The sequence below is a fragment of the Archocentrus centrarchus genome, chromosome 10, assembly GCF_007364275.1.
Source record: "Archocentrus centrarchus isolate MPI-CPG fArcCen1 chromosome 10, fArcCen1, whole genome shotgun sequence".
NCBI classification, from domain to species: Eukaryota; Metazoa; Chordata; class Actinopteri; order Cichliformes; family Cichlidae; genus Archocentrus; species Archocentrus centrarchus.
The window spans coordinates 9,414,058-9,434,808 of record NC_044355.1 but is presented as its reverse complement, the minus strand read 5'-3'; the positions used below and the strand labels follow the sequence as shown (position 1 = coordinate 9,434,808).

The 20,751-nt window shown below is 38.8% G+C and overlaps 1 protein-coding gene across 2 annotated transcripts in view; it reads left to right on the top strand.

Annotated features, from left to right (window-relative positions):
• Positions 1 to 20,528, top strand: part of glra4a (glycine receptor, alpha 4a) — a 47,661-nt gene extending 27,133 nt beyond the window's left edge. Inside the window, exons 2-10 of one of the 2 annotated variants that reach the window (XM_030739245.1) lie at positions 865 to 989; positions 1,965 to 2,032; positions 3,202 to 3,425; positions 6,601 to 6,683; positions 11,761 to 11,898; positions 12,144 to 12,358; positions 14,610 to 14,759; positions 16,846 to 16,956; positions 19,649 to 20,528. In XM_030739245.1, coding sequence (XP_030595105.1) covers positions 865 to 989; positions 1,965 to 2,032; positions 3,202 to 3,425; positions 6,601 to 6,683; positions 11,761 to 11,898; positions 12,144 to 12,358; positions 14,610 to 14,759; positions 16,846 to 16,956; positions 19,649 to 19,939 — 1,405 coding nt within the window. In that variant the 3' untranslated portion in view covers positions 19,940 to 20,528. The remainder of the gene's footprint in view (positions 1 to 864; positions 990 to 1,964; positions 2,033 to 3,201; positions 3,426 to 6,600; positions 6,684 to 11,760; positions 11,899 to 12,143; positions 12,359 to 14,609; positions 14,760 to 16,845; positions 16,957 to 19,648) is intronic. The other variant, XM_030739246.1, reaches the window with a different exon arrangement.
• Positions 20,529 to 20,751: the final 223 nt, after the last annotated feature.

Below are 20,751 nucleotides of genomic sequence, written 5' to 3'. Positions count from 1 at the left end.
GTAGCCCCTGACTATGCAGTTTATGTGAGTCTAGATACAGCAAAGAGAGCACAAGATTGGGAAATCAGTGACTGGCTCCAGACTTACTCACAAGAACACAGCAATGCTGTGCCCTCCAGGGGACTGAACCTGCCATGTGTACATAGCTTTAGATCATGACAGAATTGTGACCTGTTGACAGTTGTATCAAATTCATGAGTTGCAATATGCTGTGCTACAGCCAGAGCCAAACAGAAGTCAAATCTATTGTGAACCAGTGTTTTGTGGCTTAAAGAGCACTGCAGTTCTTTGCTTGTTCCTTAAGATTTCCCCCTTTGTCTCTGTTCCTCTTTTTCCTTTCACTCCAGGCTGTTGGTTATTCCTGTCAGTGGCTGCCCAAGCCTTACTGGAGCTTGTATCAACTCCTTCCTCTCCCCAGTGTGACATTCATAGCATTACAATTGAGCCATCAATCTGTCAAGCTTTACCCCTGCTAAGCCACGAGCAGTGGGAGGCACAGAAGAGGGACAAGTTTACCTCTGCTTCTGTTTTGGTTCTCTGTAGTTAGGGTCTAACAACTACAATAAGTCTCAGTCATGATGTGAAATAGATAAGCTTTTAGTTGCCAGCTGAGGCAAGCCATTCAGTTGTCATTTTTCACCCTCATTTCACATCTACTGCTGTTTTTTTTTTTTTTTTAATTTTGCTGATGACTGACTTGCTGATAGCTGCTGGCTTCATTTTTTTTTTTTTTTAACTCCACCACCCCCACTGCTACCTCTCAGACATGCACACACTCCTTCACTACTGTTTTTCATATCCTCTCTTTTCTTTCTCTTTGTATTTGTTGCCCCTGTCTTTACCTCTCCTCCTGGGTAATGTCAGACTGAGCTCCTGTAAGGAGGAGATAAAGCCCCCCAGCAGACAAGAGCTCTCACCTTCTGACTTCCTGGACAAACTCATGGGGAAAACATCAGGATATGATGCACGGATCAGACCCAACTTCAAAGGTACAGTGTATACCGTGGCAGACCATCGCAGCAGCCCTCAAGAAAATCTTAGAGAAAGTACAAGCACTAGAAAACAAAGCAAACAATAGTGGGTTTCAGTGCTGTGAACGCTAAACAACCAACAATCCCATGTCCATTTGCTGTGTGAGGCTTTACCAAAACTATAGGAAGATTCCAACATTTAAAGCTGTTCAACTGCTTTATACTACACTGTGACAGCCAACCATTGTGACTGTTATCACTGTGACCTTACTACAGGATTAAAATATATTTCCAGGCACCAAAGTTACATACAAATACAGATTTGAGAGAAACTGCTACCTGCATTGTGTTCACTGTAAAAAAAAATTCTAGTAGAGAAACAGTTTGTACGACCCACAAGTCACCAGGAGAGCATTTCGGTAGATGGTGTGCATACAAAGCACCTGAGACTAGGGTTCTCATCCTGAATCCTGCACACACTGCACCTCACAGTTGGAAAGTATCAGGGTTTAAGCAACAAAAGATTTTTACTATAACCTTCTGTGTTGTACTTCAAGTCATCATTAATTACTTAACTTTTAACCCTAGACTACAATTATTCCCCTGACCTTAATCAAGTTGAGTGTATAACCCTAACCTTATAGAACATCATCCCTGATTTATTTAGTGTAGACATGGCTGAGCACTGAATTTTTCTCAGACGCCTGGCCTACTGTGTACATCTCATCAGTATGAATGTGCCCAAACTTTTACGTGAAACTTTTAAGCTGTTTTTGCAATAGAAATGTGACCTTAAATAACAGGAGCTCCAACTTCAGAACTGGAACTAGCATTGCATGCATTGCAGTAAGTGGATGAAAAGTAATGATACAGTCAAAAAATGTTCATTAGGCTTAGAAGATGCAAAGACAAATGACCGCAGCAGTGCTGTTTCATAAATCCCAGGGGGAAAGTGTGTGTCTCTGTTCTTATTTTTAATGTTTCTTCCCCCAGGTCCACCTGTGAATGTCACCTGTAATATTTTTATTAACAGCTTTGGTTCAATCACAGAAACTACCATGGTAAGAAGACCTTGTGCTTTTCAAATATTGCACTTTTTTTTTTTTTTTAAATTGAAGTTTGTTTTTGTTTTACTCCACAGAAATTTTAATATTGCATATGTTCTTTGCCATGATTATGGCTGTAGATTAGTTGTCTCTCTCTGCATGATTAATAATAAAAAATATTCAAATTCTTCTTATTTTTTTCCTTTCTACCTTATTGGTTGCTAATCCTTTTAGTGCTGAAGCAATTTCTGTTTCCTGGAGCATAACAGTGCAACCTTCAGAGACCATTGGGGTCACTGACATACTGATAATGAACTGTCCACTCTGCAATTAAAATGAAAAATTGAGAAAATGAAAGAAAAGGGAGAAGGGTGAAAGGACAGGGAAAATGGCCCCTCTTACGTCTGCATTAACACTACAATAAAGCAGTGAAGTGTTTAAGGGTATCTGAGGGACTTCCAGAGGTCCAAACCTGCAGTCAGGTTAACTCAAAAAAACATTAATAATGTAATTGTATGTTCTGCTGATTTTTTTTTTTTTTATTTTATTCTAACAAGTGAAAAAAGTAAGAAACTTACTAACTGCAGTGGCCAAAGATAAATTATGAAGTAATTATACTGATTAGATTTCTAATTTAATTACTTATGTATGCTGGCTGCAGGCAGGGCTGTGTTTGGTATATTTCCTTGCATTACCAGCCTCAGCTCAGGCATTTGTAGTAAATCTGGCAAATATGATGAAGCAAACAAAGATGGATTATCTGTTGTGACCTTAGTGCTCTCTCTTTCTTGCTCGGTGTTATATGAACATTTTTCAAATTTGCCGTTTATTTGCTCGATCTTCAGGGCAACAGTTTTCACACACTTGTCTCAAATGAAATGAGCACAAAGGACACTTGAGGTTCATTTTAGTCTGTTTTTCTCATCATGAGGAAATATACAAGAAATTATGTATTATTTATAGCTCAGATTAATTTTGTGTAAAGGTTCAAGTCATACTCTGTCCCAAGAGAGTAACTTTCATCATACTTTTATCTTGCATTGAGAAGTTCAGCTCGACGTGTGTCAAACTGCTCCCAGAAACTTCTCAAACTACGGCAAAATAATCCACTTCTGAGTTTTCCATCTAACTGTAACCTCTACTGATGATATATTTTCCATTAACTGCCCTGAGTTCTTCCACAGGACTACAGGCTCAACGTATTTCTACGGCAAAAATGGAATGACCCTCGTCTGGCATACAGTGAATATCCCGATGACTCACTTGATCTGGATCCGTCCATGTTGGACTCTATCTGGAAACCTGATTTATTCTTCGCAAACGAGAAAGGAGCCAATTTCCACGAGGTCACTACTGATAACAAGCTGCTACGGATTTTCCAAGATGGCAGCGTACTTTACAGTATCAGGTAACTAAAGATTTTATTTCTAGAATAGCAGAGCCACAGATACTGGGTCGCTTGTTCAGATATTTTAAAATAATTTTGAAATTTACTAGTTACAGTCATGTAGTTAAAAAAAAATGTTAGTTTCTAATATTTTTGGATATGTGTGCCAGAATTTAAGTCAAGCACACTGTTGTTTTCCTCCCTCCCATGTCTTTAAAGACCCAACCCTACTGACCCTTACATGTTTGTCCATCTCAAACTTACTGACCAAGCATCTAATCCCAACCAAGCAAGTACCACTACACAGAGTAGGCACAGAACTTAATGACCATGCAAAGAACTACTAAAGTAAAGTTTGAAGTACATTTAATTACATTCAATCAAAGTTTGAATACATGGCTCTCTTATGATTAAATTGATTAACTGTTGATTGATACAATAAATGTTTACTTCATATTTTGCTCTGGCCTCTTTAGGCTTGTATTCAGCATACTGTACATGTAAAATCTTAAAATCCTACTTCTGAAAATGTTGGGATGCTGTGTAAAACTGTAAATAAAAACAAAAAGCAATGATTTGCAAATCTCATAAACCCTTATTTTATGCACAGTAGAACACAGAAAACATATCAAATGTTTAAACTGAGAAAACAAAACTATATTAGCTCATTTTGAATTGATGGTAGCAGCACGTCTCAAAAAATTTGCAACAGGGCCATGTTTACTTCTGTGTAGGATCCCCTCTTCTTTTAACACCAATCCATAATCATCTGAGAACTGTGGAGACCAGCTGGTGAGCTTTTGGGAGAGAAATTCTAACTGTTCAACAGATAGATGGCATAGCATTGTCTGGACGGAAGAATATGTTGCTCTAAAACCTGTATATACCTTTCAGTATTGATGGTGCCTTTCCAGATGTGCATGCTGCCAAATCCACAGGCACTAATTAACCCCATAGCTTGTTATCAGTGCATTAAACTGAGCACTGGTACTGGATGGTCCCTCTTCTCTTTAGTTCTGAGGATGTGGCATTGATGCTTTCCAAAAAGAACTTCAAATTTCAATTTGTCTGACGACAGAACAGTTTTCCACTTTGTCTCAGTCCATGTTAAATGAGCTTTGGCCTAGAGGAGACAGTGGCATTTCTGAACCATGTTCACATATGACTTCCTCTTTGCATGATAGAGCTTTAATCTGCATTTGTGGATGGCACGGTGAACTATGCTCACAGACGATGATTCCTCGAAGTGTTCTTCAGCCTAATGCAGTGATTTCCATGAGAGAATCATGCCTGTTTTTAATGGAGTGCAGCCTGAGGTCACAAAGATCACAGGCATCCAATATGGTTTTACTGCCTTGTCCTTTGCACAGAAAGGATATTACATTATGTACTATAGATGATGAGATATTCATAGACATCACAATTTTACACTGAGGAACATTCGTCTGAAATTGTTCAACAATTTGTAGGCACAGTTTTTTGGTTTTTTGCGGACTGATGAAGCTCTGCCCATCTTTACTTCTATGAAACTCTGCCTCTCTAAGATGTTCTTTTTATACCCAATCATGCAAAAATGTTGCTCCAGCTGTTTCTTTTTTGTACCACTTACTTTTCCAGCCTTTCTTTGGCCCCATCTCTAATTTTGTGAGCCACTTGGTACATTTTCTCAGTTCAAACTTTTGATATGGGTTTATGAGATTTGAAAATCATTGTATTCTATTTCTTTTTAAATTTTACACAGCGTCCTAACGTTTTCAGCATTGGGTTTGTATTTCAGTGAATTTTACTGAAGCTGTAGTTATGCAACAGCAAATCATTATCAGTTGGGCACTGTATTTCTGCTAAATGAAGTAAAGAAAATTAAAAAAACAACGCAAAAATGTGATTTCTACTCAGTCTGTTGCTATCAGGCAAATAGCAAATAAATCCCACTCAGACATGATGTGTTGACTACAATAGCCGCAGATTGCTGAACTGCCACTCACACACATCTAACTTCACCTTTCCACCCACCCAGTGCATATCTATGTGCACTGCAGGTCACCAAAATATTAATAGGGTGCAACCATGTCAAGTGGCAAGTGTGTGACAGAGTCTTTGATGTCAGTTTGTTTAATGTTACTCTACACCAGATGGGAAATTTGCAGCTGACTTACTAAACCATTGCACAGGAGGAGCAGATTTACTTTTAGTCCTTGCTTGTGTGTCACATGAGTTCTCATTTTACATGTTGGTATTTAAACAATCATAAAATGTACAAGGTATGCAACTGTTTAATCAAAAACAAAGTCCATTCACTTTCAATGAAAGTTAGAATATATACAATGACATTTATGAGGTTTTTTTTGTTTGTTTTTTGTTTTCTTGCAGTTTTTCCTGTGATAAAATTACTAAAATTACTTATTTACTGAAGGGGAAAAAAAAAATAATAAAAACTTCCAGAAAACAGAGAGGCATAAACATAAGTCATCCAATGAAATCAGACTCACAGTACTGCAAATACAGATAATCACCACCTCATTCCACTGATATACTGCATCTCTTAGATTTGCTTACTAACTGTGTTTGGTAATTATGCATCAAACATCTTTGTTCCCTCTAAGTGCATGACACAATTTAGGCAGTGAGTCAATCAGTGGAGTATTTGTAGTTTGTTCTTCTGCTGGTGAAAGAGATATTGTCATCATTACACAGTTGCAAATGGGTGCCTGGGTGTATATTGCTGGCGGCTCGTGTCTCGCCTCTGGGCAATACATTACAGCAGGTAATTACAGAGCTTTCCTCCAGACAGACTCCCAAATAGCTCTCTCTCTCTTCTCTAAGAATCCTTGAAGGCTTAATGCATCAAAACAACAAATAAAAACTCGGGATGCCTACACCAATTACTTCTCTATTGCTATGGTGAGTGAGTGAGTTATCAAATGGCAGACAAATTCAAACTCTTTTCCAATCTACTGTTTTGGTGGGGAAAAAATGCTTATTGTTTTTATTCATCCAATTATATTTTATTGAACATTTTCATACAGACTCATATAAGCTGCAAAACAAAGCAGCTGACAGTGATATAGTCACTTTCTAAAAGTCTTGTAATCTATCATTTCTCCTTATGTTTCGTGTCTTTTCCTTTTTGTTCTGTTGTGCCTTCTGACATCCTCTGGATCCTATTCTCTCTTCCAATCTGTTCTTTCTGTCTCAGGCTGACTCTTACCCTGTCCTGCCCTATGGACTTGAAGAATTTCCCAATGGACATTCAGACCTGTACCATGCAGCTTGAAAGCTGTGAGTTTTCATTTCTTCCTCTTCCTTTTGTGTCACTTCTCTTTTATCCTCCTTTGGTTTTTTATTTTCTGCTTGTTGCCTTTTTCTACATTTGCCTCGCTGTACGCCAAACCCGCTGTTTTGTGTTAAAAGGAGATTTTGTAATTGCTCCATGTGTTTGTGAATATTTCTTACTGATATTGATAATGTGGTTGTCACTCAAGTAAGTCATCCATGATTGCTAAACATTTGCTATAGTATTTCACAGAAATGGCAATTGTCCACACATTTCTTAACAGCAGTAACATTAAAGCTCTGTGAGGCAATCTGTACAAAGGTGAGACTACAAGACATCTACCAAGAAGACTGAGAAAGATGCTAATATGCAACCATATGTGTGCAAAATAGGTTCTTCGTGGTGGAAGCAAGGTGCATTCTTGCAATCAGAGATCCAGTTCTACTTAATTTGATTTTGCTGCGTGTTGTTCCTCCAACATCATAATCAGTGTTGCTCCTGGGACACCATTACAACAGACCAGTCCGTTTTAGAGTCCATTTTAAAGTTCTTTTATTTGTATTTAAGTCATTACATGGCCTTGCCCCACCTTATCTCTCCGAGTTGCTGCACTTGCATACTCCTTCCCAGTCACTCAGATCAGCTGACCAGCTGCACCTCGATGTGCCGAGGACGCAGCAGAGGCTCAGAGGAGACAGAGCCTTTGCTGTGGCAGCTCCTAAACACTGGAATTCATTGCCATTAGGCATTAAACAGGCCTCGTCATTGGCCAATTTTTAATCTGCTCTTAAGACATATCTTTTTTTTATTTGGCCTTTGACTAGTATGAGCTGCTGTTTTGTTTTGATTTTATTTATCTGTTTTTTTTTTAGGATAAACTGTGTATTTTATTGTTATTTATTTTATCTTTTTTTTTAATTACCTTTTTAAATTTCATCTTGTCTTGTCCTGGTGTGTTTTATGTACAGCACTTTGGTCAGTGGTTACTGTGTTTTTAAAGTGCTTTAAATAAACTTGGCTTGGCTTTGTAGTCACAATTCTGTGTCATAGTTTTGTGATGTTGGGGGAAAAGGCATACTTGTTAGAAGTTTATCTTAAGGATTTTCTCATAGTGTAACATGTAACACTGTGAAAAGGTCTGTTTTAACCCAAACTCTGCCTTTTTTCCCAGCATTAATAGTTCTATAATTATAATTTAGTGCAAGAACAACTGGGTAAAAATCCAGTGGTTCTTCCTGGAGTGATTGGAAGTCACTCTGGCAGCAATCCAGAGTGACTTCCAAGTCCATAGGCATGCCATGTTACATTATGCAGACTGATGTTTGCTATTCTGTCCTGTAGAGTAGGATCTGGAGAACTTTACACTGCACCATCAGGCAAAGCTGTTTGATGAAATAGAATTACATTTGCCTAAAAACAGCCTCATCCTCATCCCTGTTTTAAAAGAAAACACGCCATCTCAATGCCTTTTAAGGTGTAGAAGTTAAGCAACTACATGGAGTGACTGATGAGGGTAGCTGTAAACGTTAAGTCAATAACAGCAATGTTTTCATCCACCTGGTGAAGCTCACTTTATTAGCCGGTTATCGAAAACTGATACTGCTACTAATGGTAGCTGTCGTTTTACACCGCAAAATTACCAAAGGAGCCAACTGAGTTGGTTTGGGCACCCAGTTAGGATCCCTCCTGAGCGTCTTCTTCTGGAGATTTTCTTGTTCCTTCTGCCGAGTGGAGACCCCAGTGTAAGACCCAGACTCACTGGAGGGATTATATCTTATCTGGCCTTGGAACATACGAAAATTCCCCCCAGGAGGAACTGAAAAACTTTGCTGAGCAAAGCGACAACTGGAATGCTCTGCTATGTTGCTGATATGATGTGACCTCAGATAAAGGAATGAAAACTGAATTTTTTTTTTTCCTTTTGATTCATTCATATTTTCTTGCATAGTACATGGCAGAATTGTCAATTTCTTACACGTTGTTTCTGTCTTTACTCTAAGACTGCCTCCTCTTCCCAACAGATGTCAATGAGAGAGAGGATTTGATTTTCCCTAATCAATCATTAGAGACTAACCTCTTTGTCTGAAGCTGCCATAATTTTAGGTTCATACCAAAATGCAGTCATGCCAACATATTGATTTTGCCAGGGTTTTTAAAAGCATAGCACACCAAAGTGAAAACAAACTGCAGTGTTAGGGGATGTATAGAATGCATAATAGATAATTTTAGGTAATTGAGGGGATCATGTCAGTTTCAGAAGCACAAAATCAAGGCAGGCTTTCTTCATTTGCACAGCTTGACAACTGCTTGGCATCAGCATTGATGTCGCCAGTGACACTGACTGGCTAATCTTTAGTCATGTTTTAGTGCTCATTGGACTGAATTTTCTACAGAGAGGCTGCTGTTTCACATTACCGTGCCAAACAAATCAGTCAGCTCAGTGGAGTGGACAGTTTCAAACGTTTGGACCAAGGCACCACATTTACTGTGCATGTATTAAAACCAGAGAGTTTGGGGGGAAAATGTACAAAACATATTTGAAACCTATTGAAATGTTATGCACTGATAAAACAGAGTAGGAAGAGTATCCTCTTCTATCAATCTTCCTTTGCCTTTAGCAGAGATAGTATCTGCCCTCATGAAACCAATTTCCTGGATATAAATAATAAAACTTTAATTTTGTGTCCCTTTTATTATATGTGACCCACCCCCTGTGCCTAGAGGTGACCCAATTTCCAGTCACAGGGACAAAAGAATTCAAGTCTGGCAAAGGGTGAAACAGAGAGAGCACCCCCAAAATTCAGTTTTTGCCCAAATAAGTCTAGCTTAAAGCTTCTATCACTACTTGGATTTGTACCTGACTTGGTGAGAAGAAGAGGTATTGTTTTTTTAAAGGACTTGTCTCTTCTTTGTCCAAAAAGCAGCATTATTTATTTCTACAAATTAACAAAGGGACAAGCTGATTTTAAAAATAAACTATAAAGACATTTCACCCTTCAGAAGTGTAAGGAGAGGAGACACTCAGGTAAACAGATGTGTGTGTGTGTGTGTGTGTGTGTGTGTGTGTGTGTGTGTGTGTGTGTGTGTGTGTGTGTGTGTGTGTGTGTGTGTGTGTGTGTGTGTGTGTGTGTGTGTGTGTGTTAGTTTTGGGGTTACTGTATCACATCACACTGCCATTAGAGGAGAGGTAATCATTTCTGATTAAAGGCCTAGTGAGGATACACCACCCAAGGGTGCGATCACCTTGGCTAGAGCTTAATGTTAAGAGGACATTATAGGTTTTGCTGTCACTACTGGAGCTCTCACAACACCATCTGCTCAACATGAGAGAGTGAGAGAGGATAATGGAGGAGAAAAAAGAGTTATCTTTGGAAGTTTAGAGAGCCAAGGCCACAGGCTTATATAGCTATATAAATAAAGCCAACCATAGGATTCTGCCTTATTCTGACACTTCAAAGCTTCATATATGCAGCTTATAACAGTTTGCTTTGCCATGAGCCATTAGTGTTCAGTAACCCAAAATCTACTTGGAACTTATTCTATTAGTAAAAACCAAGACAGGAAGTGTGAAGCATAACAGTAACTTTCATTAGGTGACAGACTTTATAACATGAAAAAGGAGATGGCATGTGACTAATGCTCATTACTGTACCTTGCTTAGATATGCTAGACATTCTGGCTCATGAATTTCATTTTTATTGCACCTTGAAAGCTGTGGCAGTTATGTTTTGACGTCTGTTAGCTCTATCTGGCAGAAGAACAGAAAACCATTTCATTATCTCAGGAAAGCATTGGTATTCCCCTTGGTTGTTGTAGCAGGATGTCTGAATGACAGTGACTTCTCCTCGTGAACGACATCAGCGTGGTGTTTTTCAGACTGGTGGTGCAGGATTGGATGTAACATCTTGAATAATTGATGTTTTTTGTAACTCGGGGCCTAAAGGGTCCCAGTAGACATCAGTATTATTTAGATGTGCAAGGAACTCCTCGCTGTTGTAGCATCCAGCGTGCATTTTTATTACACCCACAATCACGCACCTGTGAAAAGGAGTATAACCCTTAAAAAGATGATGCAAATCAACATGTGCATGCATTTGTGTTTCAAGTAAAACAGTTACTGACTTATCCCAAGTGTTTAAATCTAAGTGGGTCACTAAACTGTATAAGATTTTTATTATGTGTTTTATGTTGTATTTTGTGTGTTAATGGTGTGTTTGCAGTACAAAACGCAGTGTCTCCAACTTTCTTAGGCAGATATGCTCCTCACCCAAGTCCGTAACCTTCAAACAACCACAACAACACAACTGTTGCTGTGCAGTACGATGTGACCTTTACTGTGACAAACAGGATGGCAGAGGGTAGCTGGACAGATGGGGAGAGGGGCATTACATCACCACAGCCTTCCAAGTTTCAGTCTGCCTCTCTCCGAGTCTCATTAGCCAGAGTTTTTGATGTTTTCTCATGCACAGATTTTATACCGCAGTAGGAAGATCCCCTTGAAAAATTGGGTTGAGGAGGAATAACAGCAGCGATAACAAGAATATTCAATGGCTGCTGAAGCAGGTTATCTGAGTTAAACAAGCCACAGACTTTTTTTTTCATGTATACTTCTTCTGCACTTCTCTCAGAATGAGTCAGTAAATAATATGCAGCCTTGTTTGTCACTTCATCTTCTATCTTGTGACAGTGCTATCTACAGTATAACTCAGTGAAATGGTGTTGTACTGATGTAGTCTTGTCAGATCTTAAATGTGGTGGTAAATTTGAGATTTTTGTTAGATTTTATGGAGATTGGTCTTGTTTTAGATGTTAGATACTGAGTGTGCAAAGTAATGAACATTGGCAGTTGCATGCATTTTTTGCAAATACATACTGTAGTAAAATACATGCCATGAAAATAGTGAGGTATGTTCCCTAAATGCCTCAAATATCATGGAAAGTATAAGAAAAAAACTACATAGAAACAAAGGAGGAATTTATTGTTTAGAATGAGTAGAAGAAAATAAATTACAGCAAGAAAAGAACATTTCTCACATTTATGTCTTTTCTATCCTTTCTGTGTTCTTTGGTTTCCTTTCACAGTTGGTTACACCATGAATGACTTGATCTTTGAGTGGCTGTCTGAGAACCCCGTTCAGGTGGCTGATGATCTTACCCTGCCTCAGTTTGTGCTAAAAGAAGAGAAGGATTTGGGCTACTGCACAAAGCACTACAACACAGGTGCAATAAGTGTTGAGAAAGCAAGTAACCCACGTTTTAAGACATTAAAGCTTCAGTTGATTATGTCTTATTCATGTATTTTCTGCATGATCCTGATTACATTAAGTCTAGCCGCCTTTAAATGAAATGTAATTTTAAACAATAAACTTCTTTCTTTCTTTCTTTTATATTTACATGTCAGAATGCAAAAGCACTAAAAATAAGCAAAGCAAAACCACCTGTTGTCCTATACCATGTGCACGCAGGTCAATTCACCTGCATTGAGGTGAAGTTCCACCTGGAACGTCAGATGGGTTACTACTTAATCCAGATGTACATCCCTTCCCTTCTCATCGTTATCCTCTCATGGGTATCCTTCTGGATAAACATGGATGCTGCACCAGCCAGAGTTGGTCTGGGCATCACCACAGTACTTACAATGACCACACAGAGCTCTGGTTCAAGAGCCTCTTTGCCCAAGGTGAGTCTGTAGACTAGTGACCATTATGAGTGTTTTTCATGTCATTTCAAACCAAAGCAGACAGACATAAACTGAGCAAATATGATGAGGTATACTACAAAAATAATAGCATTAAAAAGTACCAATGTGCTGGATTGAACTCTATGTGCTTAATCCAGCATGAAAATTGGATGAGAATGTTTTGTTTTTCATTTTTGTGCCTAAGAATTTCATGTTAAAAAGTATTCTACATACTGTACTTTATTTTGCATCATTGTCAAATTCAGCTACGCTATATTGCCAAAAGTATTCCCTCATCTGCCTTTGCATGCATATGAACTTGAATGTGTGATTCATCACTCCAGAGAATACATCTCCACTCCTCTAAAGTCCAGTGGCAGCATGCTTTACACCACTGCATCCGACCCTTTGCATTGCACTTGGTGATGTAAGGCTTGGATGCAGCAATGGAAACCCCATTCCGCAAAGCTCTCAGTGCACTGTTCTTGAGTTAATCTGAAGGCCACATGACGCTTTGGAGGTCTGTAGCGATTGACTTTGCAGAAAGATTGCGACCTCTGTGCACTATGCGCCTCAGCATCCGCTGACTCCGCTCTGTCATTTTACATGGCCTACCACTTCGTGGCTGAATTACCGTCATTCCCAGTTACTTCCATTTTGTTATGATACCACTAACAGTTTACTGTGGAATATTTATTAGGGAGGAATTTCATGACTGGACTGGCATCCTATCACAGTACCACGCTGAAATTCACCGAGCTCCTGAGAGTGACCCATTCTTTCATGAATGTTTGTAGAAGCAGTCTGCATGCCTAGGTGCTTGGTTTGATACACCTGTGGCCATGAATTCAATGATTTGGCTAGGTGACTGAATACTTTTGGCAATATAGTGTATACACCATTCAGGAATTGTCACTAGTTGTCTTTTGCAGAAAATGGTCTAAAAACTTAATGATTTGAGTTCAGATGACCAACTTCTGAAATGTCAACGGAGCACAAACAAGTAACTTCACTGCCAGAGAACCTGAAATATTAGTCTCAGAAACAAATAAACAGATTTTGAAACTAATAATATGCCCAGATTTGTCCAGAAACTCCAAAAAGTATGAGTAGAAATAGCATTACATAATGCTATCAGCTCAACAAAAAGGTCATTGACCAAAAAGAATGTAATAAATGGCAGTGTGGACTGAGTTTGAAACTTGTAGACTATTCTGACATTTTCTGACATATCCTCCAAAAAGTGATACATGATTTATAAATACCATTACCTTTCATTGCCGATATTACCTGACAGGACAAGCCAAATGCTTCATGAGATAGCAGCAGACAATCAATGTCTGTAAAAGACATTTTAAAAGGTTTGTGTAATTGGTTCTGTGTGAGTATAGATTTAATGCATAGATCTCATGACTATCACAAGAAAAGCATCAGACAGACTATGTCAACCATTTCAGATGCATACAGAACCATAATCGTTTCTTATCCTTCTGATGACTGCACTTTGTCCCAGATTTGAGCTGAATTAAACTTTGCATGTTATGAATTCCTGAGATGTCTCTGTTTTAGTTTAACTGAGATCAGAAGTTGTTTCATCCTTTATTTCACTCCTATGAAGGTTTACTAGTTGTGCCCACCAAAGTTAAGTAAATGAATGTTAAAAAAAAAAAAAAAAGATTTAGTCTTAATGTGATAAATGGACAGCCATCTATACAGCACATTTCTAATTTTTTGACTATTTCTAGTCCCTTGACTATTTAAGCCACATTTACCTGTTTATACAAACATTACAGCACTTTATGCCATGATGACCCACTCAGCCTTCTGAGCCATAGGATGCAGAGTGAGGATCTAATTTAGAAGAAAACATGTTAATCCATGCCCCCACCCCCCCCCCCCCCCCCCCCCCCCCTTTTCACTGTGTGTATCTGTAACAGTCAGCAAAATGCTGCTCAATTGAGTGAAGCTTCCACATAATGCCTGCTCAGTGGGTGTTGCTGATGTGGTGTGACATATCTTCTCTCATGGATGACACAACTAGGGGACTCCCCAAGCCCAAGCTGTGACCTGCCTCATAGCTATGTGTCAACTGCCCACAACCCACTGACTCATTTGAATTCTAGGCCATCCTAAAGATGTATGTCATTATAGCCCAGATCTGAGGAATGGTTAGATTGTGAACAACCCACGGAATTATCTATCAGCCTTATTGATTGGCTATTGATTAATCCGTGACCTTGTCCTTTTCCAGGTGTCTTATGTGAAGGCTATTGACATCTGGATGGCAGTGTGTCTTCTGTTTGTGTTTGCTGCCCTGTTGGAGTATGCAGCAGTTAACTTTGTCTCAAGGCAACACAAGGAGTTCATCAGGCTGAGGAAAAAGCAGCGGCAGCAGAGAATAGTAAGTGTAAATGATGTAGACCCACACACACAGGCTACAGCCTGCTTCCATACAGACTTGCATTCTGTGTCACATTCTAGTAGATTCTGAAAAAGTAAGAATGTAAAGCAAATGCTCTCGAGTCCTTGTCATCCTCTATAGCAGTGATTTATGCCTCTTGTTATTGTGGGATGCTGTAGACTCAGGAGCTGACAACATCAACATGCTACAGCGAGCTGTCATATTAAATGAAGAAGATCCAGTCACTTCAGTTCAACTTGTGAGCACTGGCCTGTTTGGAGACCTTGTGATCTTTTACTTCTGCCGTTACCTTTGACGCAGAGCAACAGACTTCTTACCAACCTTGTGGCACCGGATTACTCTAACCTTGTCATATCTATCATAACAATTCAGTTCAGATTGATTAGTATAGCCATCTAGTAACCACTCTATGTTTATAGAAAATGTGGATTTTCACACACATTTTAGACATTCTATTTTTGCCCATGCTCTACCTTTCCACTAGGTTTTGTGAAATTGGGGTCAGTAGTTTTTGAGCAATTTTGCTGAGCTCTGTTGAGGTTTGACTTTTACCTTGGCAGAGGAATCAGTGCTCTTGATGCAAGTAATTTCAGAAATCGTAATGCATGAAACCAGTGGTTATGTACCATATCATCTAGCCCACTGACCAGTCAAACAGATTGGGTGTAAAAAGTTGTTGTAGCAATGTACAGAATAAGAATAACAGCTTTTTTTATACTAAAGAAAACCTGTTCTGGCAGACAGATATGTAAATGAGCTATGGACACTTTATTTTATGACTTGCAGCACTTTTGAATAAGGAGGCCAGCCTGCAGGTACACTCTAAATGCCAGTGAAACTTTAAAGCCCATGTATGTATTATTTTCTATACAATAAAGTTTGTAGTTCTAAATATTAGTAAGGTGCTATTAAAGGGACATGAATGTGTGCAAATTGTCTGTGCAGAAGGTAAATGGGCATCATTTTTATTATTGGGCCATCTATATGAATTAAAAGGGTAACACTGTAATGGAGCAACTTAGCAAGATTATGAACACCAAAAACAATAACCTGGTTCTTATTAATAGATTATTTTTCATGTGTAATGCTTTAATATGTGTTTAATAATCGGTCTGTTAGTCACAGCTCTAACCCTCTGAAAAAATGCATCAGTAAGTGGTACCTTTTTGTCTTTGGACAAAATATCTAGATAGATAGATATTTAAAAATATATATAATTTTTCTTTTTATCTAAACATACATCTTCTAAACTGAATCCATTGCAAGTTGACAAATAAGTGTTTAAAAAGGGGTGAGAAACAGAGATTTTTGTCTCAAGAGAAATAGAAAGGACATGTAGAAAATCCCATTAAACACCTCAGAGACCAGACAGCCTCTCAGACCCATGGCAAGCTTCCTCGTACATGTAGGAGAGTCCAGCAGATTTACAGGACAGTTTCCCTTCTTGCACTGATACAAGAGAGAGGGAATAATGGTCTGTAGAGAAAAGGACTTCCCCTGTTCACATCAGTTGGACAATTACCCCCACAAAGGAGTTGGAGGTCACACACTATACATCTGAGGGGTATTGATGCATGACCCTGTAGTAGTACCAGAGAGATGTTGGGAGTCTGATGAAGCGAACAAATCCCGGGCTGACCGAGGCTTAATCAATGAGAGATGAGATTTCAACCAGCCACTGTTATATTGTGTATCCACACAGGGTTCAGAACTGTAAAAATAAATACATGGATTTGTACTTCCATTTATAGTCTTGACAGAAATAACTTGAACTGTCTCTTTGAGGATTCTTTTTTGTTGTTTTCAAAGCCAGTGCTCTTTAACAGCTACACTCATAGTGCCTCTTTAATTAAAAAGCTAAGGACATCTGCTAGAGACTGTTATTTGGATCTAAAGTATGTGAATTGGTTCATGTAATATATGAAGACTAATGTCCAAAATAAATCAAAAATATAAAACCAAAGAGCTGTAAGACAAAAGACTCCACACTTTTCTTTTTTTAATATCAAAGATAAAATGGACAATAACTATTGTTTCTGTTTGTCCACGTTCCTTTCTGATGGAGGTGTCTGCTAGTCAGCCTGGGAGTGTTGAGTCGCTGCGAAAAGCCAGTGACATCCCCGGTAACAACTCAACCTACAGGAGTCTGAATCAGCACTGCAGCGCCTGTGCCAGGGTAAAAAAGAACAAAATTTAAAAAAGAACCCTGCCTCAACTTTGACCTTCCAACACTATTTTTGTCCACACCTCCGGTTTTTCAAATTGTGTTGAGCAACTTTCATCTTAAATGTGAGATAGTGGCCTCTTTCCCTCAACCAAACCCACGTTATGCTGATCTCACCCTGTCGCTATAGTCCTCTCCCTTTGACCTTCTGTTCCTTTGTATCACTTTTACTAAGTTAAAATTTTTGCACTTTGCCCTTTATTCCTCCCCAGTGTGTAACCTGTTTAAAGGCTCCAGTTCTTCTTCTCTCCTTGTCAGAGGGGAAGCCATGCTGTTGTATTACGTCCTGAATCTAGTTTAGCATTGTCTTGCTGAACAAAGACAAAGGGATGACATCTGGATGGTAGCGTATGTTCTTCAAAAACTTGTATATCTCATTCAGCATTAACGGCGCCTCCACCGATGGAGGAAGTTACCCATGGCATACGCGACCCGGTACGATCAGAGATGCAAGCTTTTAAACTGTGCATAGATAACAAGCTGATGCCACGGCATCCGTGATGTCCAGAGAATTTTAGATTTTATTTGTCAGACTATAGGACAGTATTTCACTTTGCCTCTGTCCATCTTTAATTGTCTATGTTTGTGAAGTGTGTTGCTGTCATTAAATTGAAATAAGTATATATTTCTGAAAACAGTTGCTATTGGGCTAAAATTATGGCATTTACAATGAGGAAAATTTCTTTTTGTAAGCAGAAAACTAGCAAGGAACTAGTTAGTTTACATAATCAGATGAAAATGGTTTTCATCTTAAGGTTAAAAAAAATACTCATAAGCCCCTATGAAGCTCAGTCGGTCGCTGATCATGTTTTGTACTCTGCAGATTTACAACACATAAAAACAAAGTTGTCCCCCTTGAGTGAGCCAGGATGGCTGTTTGTTTTGTTTGTTTTGTTTTGTTTTGTTTTGTTTTTCTACACCAAGCTGAGCAAATCAGCTGCTGCACACAGCCTTCTGTTTACTTGATAGCCTTCTTCTCAACTAATTCTCTACTAGCGAATAAGCATAGTTCTCTAAATGTCATATGTGTTTCATGATCTTTAGTTACAGCAAAACAGGGAAAAAAAACAGCTTGTCTTTGTGAAAATTACTGTTTTTAGACAATGACTTTAGTCTCCACAGAGCACAATGTGATAATCAGAGCAGGTTCAGCTGAAGTTATGCTGTGAGGAGTACAGAGCAGAGACAATGAGCACCTATTATCTTTAAAGAAACGCACCATTAGACTTTAGCACATGATGTACTATATCGTTTAAGATGGCACAGGAGAGATAATTAAGCTGTGCTAGAATGGCATTGTATTCCCTACCCCCCTGTTGTATGGTGCAGTTTGTCACTGGAGCACCAGAAAGTTCTTTTCAAAGAGAAAGTTTACAGTAAATTAGTATCGCTAGATGTTTGATGTAAGCCGTTAGTGACTTTCTGCCAGGTATGTACAGTACTGAGAGATGACATTCAGCAGAGAACCAGAGAGCTGCCAGGGTCAGTGATAGAGAAACCGAGAGAGGCGGGACACGGGGATCAGAGCTTTCAGGGCCCTTCACACTGACTACTAATCATCCAATTTAGATCCCACATCTTCACTTTCCCCTGCTAAAGTGAATCTCTCAAAGTGTCAGAGGGCTGTCAGAGTTAAGCTGCATGTCTATTAATATTCTCTTCAAAGGGCGGGAACAGTGTCTCAGTGACTGTATTTAAAAAAAAAAAAAAAGTGCAGAGCCATTCATCAAAGCATAATGCCAAGTGCAAGGTTTTTTGGTGGGATCATGACTTTATTAATATTTTGAGCCATTTTATTAACATTTTGAAAGGTCTGTCATTCTGTAACTTTGAAAAGGGGGAGGGTTAATTTTTTTTACAGATTGACAAATTTTCTTTTTCCTCCTAATGAAGAGGCTCTCATTTGTACTTCTTTGTTATAGATACTTCTAATAGCTTTACTGGGTAAAGAAAAACATGAAGATGTCACATTAAAGGCAGTATAGTAGGCTCATAGCCTGTCACTTTGTAGTAGACAGTAACAAGTAACCCTCTTGTGTGTTTACCACCATGTCATTCATATGTTGGGCAGTATTCTTTGCTCCCCATTGGTAGCTCACCTCAGAGCTCAGAGTAGTTGAAGCTTGTACCTGCCTGTTTCATGTTGCAAACAGTTGCTAACAGTTCTTTCTGACTAATGACCACTACCTTTGCTGCTAATATAGTTGTGGCAGTGGATGCATGCAGTAGTACAAAGCAAATTACATTTGTTTTGTGCTCTCCAATGACAGTTTCAACCCCTAAAGAGTCTAATGCTCATTAACTGAGGCTGGTTTTGTACCTTGTTACTGACAAATCATCAAATAAATTTTTTTTCAATCTCAAAGTTTTCAACTATTTTTTTTTCTTCTTTTATTTAAGCTATTTTATTGTAAGGCCAAAGGCACAAAACTTGTGGGGAAAATAGAACTTGCTGTTTTGTTTTGGGGTTTTTTGTTGCTGTTGTTTGGACGATCTCACTCTGTTACACTCTGCTGCCCTTTTGTGCTACTACACCACAAACGCATTCGAGAATCAGCCACTGAGCAGAAATGTGAAAAGCTGTATGCTAATTCTTGTTGACAGGAAGAGGCCAATCTGTTTTTTTCCCTGCTTGACTCCACAGGAGGAGGAACTGGTGAGGGAGAGTCGCGGTTTTTACTTCCGGGGTTATGGATTGGGTCACTGCCTGCAGACCAAGGATGGTACTGCTGTGGAAGGAGCCAGCGTGTTCACCCCCCCACCTCCAATTACCATGTTTGATGGAGAAGTACTCCACAAGCGTTTCGTGGACCGAGCCAAACGCATTGACACCATATCCAGAGCTGTTTTTCCCTTGAGCTTTCTCATATTTAACATCTTCTACTGGGTCACCTATAAAGTGCTGCGACACGAGGACATTCATGCAAATTTGTAAAACGCTCTCTGCCAATCCGGGATGTTGTATTTTTGGGGTTTTTTGTTTGTTTTTCTCAAAACCAAAACTGCCTGTCAATCTACATTACAATGAGGAACCGTGTCAAAAGGCACATCTGCTTCTCAGAACAGCTAAAAATAAAAACGTTGTGCTCAGGTGCGTCTTCAGGATCTCAAAGAGCGATTAAGTGGAAAGACTAGATTAAGCTGCTTGGATTCAGGCTGTTGTTTGCATTTGCCCTCTTGTATCTGTTTTGGATTGATTCACTTGGATTACAGCAGAGACAAAACACTGGTGTACTTTTGGGTTCGTGACCTTTGCTTCAAGTGATGGATAAAAGAGAAGTTGATCCTGGCTGAATGAGACATACTGACTTGAATTTTGACACTACCCAGCTTTGAATGAATGTTTTTGAAAATTAATTTTTTTTAACAACTTTATCAAATGGGTGCAAATGGAAAGAGGGGGCAATGGGTCTTTGATATCTATGAATATTCAGTAAGTGATGATCATTCAGTTTAAGTATGTGTAACGAGATTATATATGAGTGTATAAAAGTGTATATAAACAAAGCTGTTCATTATAATGCACAAAGCACAAATATGTATTTCCTTTTGTCTAAATTTAAATAAATTGTTATTCTGCCAGGAAACCAGAAATGATTTTGCTTCTCTTTAACCTTAGTATTCAAATGATTACTTTGGGGGGGCAAAAGAAGATGAAAAATCGGTCACAAACTAACTGCATCACACACAATTACTTTTCTGTTTCATTCCTTTAATAGCAGCCATCAGCTCTAAAATCCCAAGTGG